The sequence below is a fragment of the Oncorhynchus nerka genome, linkage group LG6 (assembly GCF_034236695.1).
Source record: "Oncorhynchus nerka isolate Pitt River linkage group LG6, Oner_Uvic_2.0, whole genome shotgun sequence".
NCBI classification, from domain to species: Eukaryota; Metazoa; Chordata; class Actinopteri; order Salmoniformes; family Salmonidae; genus Oncorhynchus; species Oncorhynchus nerka.
In genome coordinates, this window is record NC_088401.1 from 54,824,715 (window position 1) to 54,833,166 (window position 8,452).

The window sequence follows — 8,452 nt, forward strand, 5'->3', positions numbered from 1 at the left end:
ACTGTACACAGAGACGGCCCAGCTGAACCATGTGTGGTTCTGTTACCCTTGGTCGCCAAATCTGGACTGGGGCCCACTCTAACACACTAAACAGACTGACCGCACGTGCCAACTCATGCAAGACTGCAAAGTTATTCATCCTGAAACAGTGGTATCTGTGTTTAGAGCAGTGATGCTTTCAACAGATGCTGCTTCCAGGTCAGAGATGCTGGTTATCACCTCACAGTTGAGACCGCTTTGTTATGGCCATCTCTCTCCTCTCTGTGTTACTTCATCCACTGCCAGACAGAGCTAAAAACAGACAGACGAGACATGAGCAGATGCATGGAAGAACAAGTAGTTTATTTAAAAGATTAAGAACAGCAGTAGGTTTTAGAATAAATCTGGGAGCTTGACAGCACTTTTCCTAACTTTAATTGCCAACGTCAACTGGAAACCTGGAGCGCTCTCAGTTATGTCACAACCAGGTTTTTGGAGAGAATAATATTGAATAATAGGAGCTCGACCAACTGTTACGACTGAATCACTACAACATGCATAGCATTTTATATGGAGTCTAAATCGCAGACAGAATCCAAGACGCCCAAACTTATTTCCAGCACCAAAACTATATAAATTGGTATCAGAATGTATTAAAATAGCCATTTTTTTTGTATGTTGATGTATTTAACCTTTATTTAATCTAATGACTGATTACTACCTTTTAGTTATCCAAGTCCGCATAAGGTAATCCATCAAAACACTGATTCTTATCCATTGTTAAGGTCATTTGTGATATTGGAGAGTAATATTGATCAGTCTACTACTTAACTAAATTCATTGCAAAGAACCTCTGAATAATAGATAACGTCAGCCAACCATTATTACAGTCAGAGGAAAAGGTTATGTAACAGCCAACATCAAATAGTACATTTTGACCTTGGAGTATCACACATGGAATTCTTATCGGTACAGGGGCTCCCAAGTGGCAAACCGGTCTCAGGCACTGCATCTCAATTGCAAGAGGCGTCACTACAGTCCCTGGTTCGAATCCAGGCTATATCACATCCGGCCAAGATTGGACGTTCCATAGGGCGGTGCACAATTGGCCCACCGTTGTCCGGGTGTGGCTGGGGTAGGCCGTCCTTATTTTCTTAACTGACTTGCCTAGTTAATTAAAAAAAATACAAGTATGGGACTCAACCAGGAGGTGTTGAACAATGATAGCCCAGGGCCTAGGATGAGAATGGAGTAGCTACACAACACTGCCACCCAGCGGCCATCCAGCTGTTCTACTACTGACAAAGAACATAGATCTGTCCCCTATATCACAAGTCACAACCTCTACAATGAAGAATGCATATTGTCCAAGCAGTGTTCCACACTTTAAAACTTAGAACATTTCTTTAAGATGTTTTATTAATTTATAATACAAGCTTTAAGCAGACCACATTTCATTAGTATTCTTTTTTTTTTTTTAAATACATTTATTCATATTGAGCTACATTTCATAGCAGTGACATTGGTTGACAGACACTAACCAAAGGACACTCACTAAAAGGTAGGAGTCACACTGTTTCCATGGAAACCACAGCCACCCAAGACCAATCTGTTCTACTCCACCACCTGCATCACTAACCTCCAGTGTTCACACACACACACCGTTTTTAGGTTTTCACAAACACACACCCATTACTCAAATACACAAACTGTCTCCATACACTCAGTCATTTCCCCAACCTATCCACTCACACATACAGTCATGTAAAATTAATACGCAATTCCCACACACACACTAACTCCTGGGACAAAAGGCATTCAATTAACAGGAGTCAGACATCAGCAACTGGACAAACAATATCCATACAAGATAAAAATTGACATTTTCCAATTGCAATATTAATGATATTACTGAATAATTCCACAATCAAAAAGGCAAACAAAAACAGACAGCATCCAAACAAAAAGGAGGTCAAAATACCATCATCATTTCCTCCTATTTTCCAGAGGGGAACCCTCTCCAAGGACTTGCTCCCTCATGCCTCTAGTCCTAATGTCCTGTAGTTGGCCATGAAGACCTCCAACTACCAACACCTCTCTGTTGACTGGCTCCTGGTGTCGATTCCCTTATTCCTCACCGAGGTCGGACGGGGAGTGGCGAGAGGGGGCTGTCCCATGGGACGGGATGTAGTCTAAATGGTCATGTTGATCAGAGGTGGAAGCCATACAGAATGACAATGGTCACTCAGAAGCAATCCTTCAATACTTTTCACTCAGTTAAAAAAAAAAAAGGGGGGAAAAAAAGCAGGGCTTCACAACCAGGGGGAGAATGTGTAGGAGTTAGTTCAGATTCTTCTAGCTAGACCAGTTCATCATTCACCGTCGAGGTGATCAAACACATGACAATGCCACACACACAGGTGTACAACTTTGAACTCTTCCTCGTTTGGTCCAAGTCCAGGAACAAACACGAGTGTGGCCCATGTCACAGAGATACACACCACTCCACTGGTGCTATGGCAGACTACACACACCCTGCTAGTAAGAGTCAACTACTGTACTGTGCACGGTCTACATCGGGTGAGGAGGATGGCACTTTGTCTAACAGTAGGACATTATTCTCTCTTCCTCTGTAAGATGGGGAGATTAAGACGATACAAAAAACAAACAAACACGAGAAACACTCTAATAAACAACCCAGTTAAGTGCAATGAGAGGTTTTAACGCCGTTCTACAAGAGCCATGGGAACTTCCATTTCATTAGCAGAAAGATACTTCGAGTCAATGCAAATGACCAACGCCACAGTACGGGTCAATGTTCCGAAGTCATAGTTTGACAGTGTTTCTGTGGGAGGTCTTCAAAACCTGTATGGTCACCCAGCTATCTCATCCTGGGTAACCACGGAGATTATATGTACAAATTCTTAACATGGTTTTACAACACAGAAGAAAAAGGCAGAATCTGGCAAAAGGGTGAAAAAAGAAAATAGATCTGAATAAATGGGTACAAAAAAAATACAAAAAAACAACCTACAAATAATTCCAAAGCCACCGATTGGGCCAGAGTGCCACAAACATGTGCCAGACAGTAGGCTGACAGCTCTGTGACCCATCTCCCTGTGATCTCTCCAAATCCATGGTTGACGGGCAGACAGAAGCCGAGCAGGGGTGAATGTGGGGGAGGGTTAAGGGGAGGATTGTGGTTTGTTGTCGTCTTTACAAGAGCAGACAGCAGTTGCTCTCCGCGGTCTTCTCCCGGTTACGCTGACCTACAAAGACGAGGACGATAGAAAGAAACTTGGTGAGACAACTGCAAACACGACAACTAGAGAGCAAATATCACCAGACTTTCCGGTTCAAAAGGGACCATAAGGCCTAAAGCTGTAGCAATTACAGCTCAACATGGTCCCTGACAGCTAAGTGATGGGATGGGTTGACCTCCTTGAGATGAGACAGAACGAGACGGAGGGGTTCTCACCATGGGAGTTGGGCTCTGGCAGGGTCTCTCTGGCAACCAAGTGCATGACAGTTGTTCGGCCAGGGGGCAGCTTTAAAGCTTAGAAAACAAAAAAGGACAGACAATGAACAATTAATATGCAGAATATATAAATCCTCTTTAATTATGGTATTAAACATGTTCCGAATGCCCATTCTCCATCCTTAAGTGTGGCACGGGTAACCCTCTAGAGTCTAAGGCCACCATCGGCAGATGTGGTGGATTGAGACACAGCCCATGCAAAAAAACTGAATCTCTTACTCAACAGTTGATGTTTTTATTATGCTAATTAGATGTTTGCGTGGGAGCGGACACCGACTCTAGGGTCAAACTTAATTTCAAAGGACAGGTCATTCAATCACAGTATTCACTAGTAAATTTCAGACATGTAGGATGAATGTGTGTGTGTGTGTGTAGGAGGGTCCATCAAATACCTCCCAGGGTGACGTTGCCATGCAGGAAGCGTCCCTGGAAGATGAGGCGTAGGATGCTGGCGCTGCTCACCTGCTCCTCCTCCCATCCTGATGGAGCGATGAGACAACAGACAGAAGCTCAGGGGAGATTTTTTTATTTTTTTAATCGGCGCCAGAAACACTCAGACACTTCCTGCAGTGGTTGAACCCACACAAACATTACTACCATCATCAGGGGTGTGGAGATGGAATAAAGTGTTACGACACAAGGCATGGTCCAATAGCTGTTCCTGTAACAGTAACGGACATCAAAGTGGGCTTTCACAACAAGAAATAGAAGTATGCCCAGTACACTAAATCAGACAGTTGAAGTGACCCGATTAATTCCGCAATACAACTCAATAGAAAACAAGACAGTGAAGTGGTAGTTTCTTGGTCCACCTCCCAACATGCAAAAAAAACTCACCCAAGGGCCAGTTATCAAAGACGTGCTTGGCGATGTCCATGGCCGAGTCGTTGGGGGAGAAGATGAAGTCTTGTGTCTTCCCACTGACCAGGATAAGACGCAGGTTCACCTGGAATGGCCCAAACAAAACATCTGAATAATCCTACACATGCTCCACAGAAATCACAAGATTACAGTATAATAAAAGTCCACATTTCCACCCCATCGAGCAATGAGAGGCACGTAGCTTCGCCTAATCACATGGAATCCTTCCGTTTTCTCTCACCTCCAATGACATGAGATGACCTTCGGAAGCCTGCACCAAAACTGGCATTCCAGTCTAATTAGATTTCTCTGGTGCAGCTCTCAGCCCCTTTGACTGGGCTGCTTCCTTCAGAGAGGACTGAGCTTGTTGTGTAGTGAGCCCCTATAGTAGGACGGGGCATAGATAAGGGTGGAGCTGGGGGGGTGATGGGGTGGAGGGGGAGAACAGTGGGCCTTCAGTGGCTTGAGGCAGAGAGCAGCTCCTCTCTCCGGGCTGTCGGCCTAATGTGATAACCCCAGGTGTCCCAGACAGGCCTGGGCCACATTATTACATTGATATTGCCAACGCGTAACCCGGGGGGGGGGGGGGGGGGTACGTGAAGGTCTTAGAAAGGGCTTTTCCCTGCTCTTCTTTGTACCCACCCAGTCCACTAAATGAAAGCAACGAAAGAAAAAAAAAATACATGAAAATGTGTTTGACATGTTGCCCTAATCGTACTAGCACCTCATGACATGTTTCCCCAAAGCCTTAAAAAGGCTCCTAAAACAAACAGAGACCATTTCATATGTATTAGTCATTTACAGAGTCCAAAAGGAAGGTCCTGGTTTACTTTTTAGGAGACTTGGGTAATGGCAATTAAAACAATATATATATTCTTGGATTTAAAATAGTTATTTGGTTTAACGGTTACATCATCCACATGCTGTTTGCAGAGTTCTGCTGGGAATAAATGGCAAAAGAGAAGGACAAGGTAAGGCAGTTGGTCCAGTGCATTGAGTCAAATCCCAAATGCCACAGAATAATGAATCAAATGAATAAAACCAACTGACTATTTCTGAGAAATCATAGCACATACAAGTCATGAAATTGAAATCCCATTGGGCAATAGGGAAACATAATTTCACATGAAGTAGATTGAGGTAGTGCAACTCTGAGGTTTCCTGTCAGACACTCCATGTAGGCTATGTAAATGGGCTCTATTATCAACTCATGAAACATCCGCTACGGTAAGTAGCCTTAAGCATACACAGCAGTGCCTGCACAAGAGGAGACCCAGGCTCAAAGCCTTCCCTCCTGTGGTGGCAGCAGCCCCAGGTCAGAACCTCTGATAGGGAAAAATGCTCTGAAGCATCATTATGGACGGAAGGCACACAGTCTCCACCCCTCCTCTGCATTAGTTGACGAATCGTAACACAACCAACCACTGCCTCACATTAAAAATAGATAAAAAATTCACCAAAGTAGATATTGGTATTCCACCAGAATCCAGAAAATGCCTGGGAAATCATGGCATTCCAACCATTAGGCCTACCAATACTATTATAGTTTGGAGACCAATATCAATGTTACGTTAACAGATGGGTATTTTCCCCACATATTACAATGTGTTCATTTGATCCTAAACTTTCTCTGTTGGTAATCAGGGAAGCCAGAACAAAGAGCGTGCCACCAGGTGTGACGTCAGGACAGTCCTACAATGATCCGTTTACAAACACGCCAACCCCCTCCTAAGCAGAGGAAGTCCCGTCCCACCCCCCACCCCCCCCATGAACTGCATAACCCCTCCGTGGGGTTACATACCCATGTCATCATTAACAAGCTTTAACCCCCCTTATCCACAACCAAACAAAAAACAAACTAGAATCTGCCCAGCTGCCCTTTATTTTAATCCATCAAGGATATACTGTTAAGATTATCCAATCAAGAGACAAACAAAAATGCGCTTTAAAAACTCAGATTTGAATTAAGAGAAAAGGTCTTCAACATGCTTGCATTGAGAACAGAAATGTGACAATGAGGGATTCTACCAAATAAGGAAAAGTAGAGGAATCCAGAACACCACAAGCTGGCATCAGTACAACATTACAGGCAGTCCAGAGTAGCCTACTAGCTTCTGCATTGATTTTTAGATTGTTTATGATTTCAATTTGACTGGTTCTCCTCAGTTAAAAAAATAAATAAAAATCCCCTCTCCATCCATGCCTTAAAAACCATGTCCGTGGCACTTTTGTGTTACACTGGTCATACAGGTTTGTTTAAGAAATGAACAATATCAAAGAGGGTAGAGCTGTGATTTGGGGATATGAATCAAATCAGTTAAAAGGTACAATGCAGGCGTTTAAATCTCAATAGCAAATCATTTCTGGATAACATTTAAGTAGCTTAACTAGATAAAAAAATAAAAAAATAAAGATTTTTTAATTAAAAAAAAAAAAGTTTCTTAGCAAAAAGAACAATTTCTCAAGCAAGAATTTAGCTAAGACTGTCTGGGAATGTTTTGAGTGGGGAAGGGAAGTTTAAATTAGCTGTTACATGAAGAGAGGTTTGGAACTCGATTGGTCTTATTAACCAATTTACCACATGTTGACATCACCATAGAAGGCCAAAACTCCCTCCCACCAAAAATGGCTGACATTTCAGGCAGTCTGAAAAACAGCTCTTACACTAAAAGTGCATTATAATTTTCACAGCATTATTCCCATCTCAGTGTGGAAATGTTTATAAAAACACAGGGGGAAAAAAATCATGTTTGACTGCACTGGGCCTTTAAGGCTCACCTCTACAAAAAAATGTGGGGCAATCTCAAAATGTAGTTTGACAGATGATTACAGAAACAGCAGCTATTCTGTTTGAGTTAATCCCTGATCCTAAACTAGCCTCCAAATACATTGACATGGAAAACATCACACGCACTGTAACCACGTCAATATTAGACATGCACAGCATTGGATCTTATGCAGTAACTAAGGATTGGTTATGTTGGGTTGCAATTAATACTCACAATATCGACATCCCTTGGAGTTGTCATGGCTCTGAAGCTGCTCTGAACAGAGCCGACTGGGCAGTTAGTGTTGCGCTTTGCTGATGGAGACTGGGCCAAACCCCTGGCACAAAGAACACTGTGTGCGTTTCACTACTCTCACCCCCCACCCCCCCTCCTTTCTCTGCTTTCCACAGCCTGGCACCAATTCAAGCGCTCTGACCAACGTGAAACATAAAATTGGTTACAAGATTCGCCTGTTGATGTGATATCTGCGAACGATGGTGGCTAGGTGTCAAGCGTATGTATCAATCAACCACTGCCTAGCAGTCATACACTGTCCGACGGAAGCTATTTACTTACATAGCATTTGGCTACACATTAGCTAGTTAGCTAGCTAGCTTCAGTAGCTTGCCAACACTAACGTTACTTAGTTAACAACAGATGGCTATAAACTCGTTGCTTTATCCTCGACAGGTTAACTCAAAATCATCCGTATTGCTTGACAAGATCTCCTAACGCTGGCTTGTAACTAGTAGCATGGTTGGCTAGCAAGGAGATGACACCCGAAGAAACGTTAGGTAGCGGTGTTAATTTACAAGGTAGGTAACTAATTTATGTAGGTAGGTAGCTACGTTGCTAAAATGTAACTAAAGTAAACATATCTGACTGCGGCAGAAAAGAGGAACTGTGGGAGCACAGAAAAGACAACCCGCGATATCACTACCGTTAATCTTAACAAAAAAAAAACTCACATCGCTAAAGACCGTAACGGTATAAAACAAATACTTAAATATATAAACATCCCAATGGTTAAACGTATCCCACGTTTGAGTGTCTCTTTCCGTCAAATAACATCGAACCTAACTGCTGCTTGTCGAAGAATAATGGCAGGACATTTAAAGACACCGGAAATCAGCTGTTTGTCAACATAGGAAACGAAAAGTATTTCTGGGAGTTGCAGTCTTGCCATAAGATTCCATTTTGATTGAACAAGTGATGAAAGTCGGACACGAAGGAAATCAACAGAAATTGGGATAATTTGACATTTGTTTCAAGCCACCTTGTAAAGTCTGAAAAAAAAAAAAATCAG

The 8,452-nt window shown here is 42.7% G+C and overlaps 1 protein-coding gene across 1 annotated transcript; it reads right to left on the bottom strand.

The window, feature by feature from the left end:
• Positions 1 to 1,380: 1,380 nt before the first annotated feature.
• On the bottom strand, positions 1,381 to 8,268 carry LOC115130666 (ubiquitin-like protein 3). The gene is made up of 5 exons (XM_029662023.2): positions 7,381 to 8,268; positions 4,355 to 4,463; positions 3,910 to 3,996; positions 3,458 to 3,535; positions 1,381 to 3,248 (listed from the first exon to the last, which is right to left on the bottom strand). Exons 1-5 carry the CDS (start codon positions 7,405 to 7,407, stop codon positions 3,196 to 3,198), a joined length of 354 nt encoding a protein of 117 aa, XP_029517883.1. The 5' UTR covers positions 7,408 to 8,268; the 3' UTR covers positions 1,381 to 3,195.
• Between the last annotated feature and the right edge of the window lie 184 nt (positions 8,269 to 8,452).

What these genes read in the sequence shown, in the direction of transcription:
- LOC115130666 (XM_029662023.2), bottom strand. Translation starts at nt 7,407, where the DNA reads ATGACAACTCCAAGGGATGTCGATATT. An exon ending in CTCCAAGGGATGTCGATATT is followed by an intron (nt 4,464 to 7,380) that starts GTGAGTATTAAT and finishes GGGCCATTCCAG; the next exon opens with GTGAACCTGCGTCTTATCCT. An exon ending in CTTTGATAACTGGCCCTTGG is followed by an intron (nt 3,997 to 4,354) that starts GTGAGTTTTTTT and finishes TCGCTCCATCAG; the next exon opens with GATGGGAGGAGGAGCAGGTG.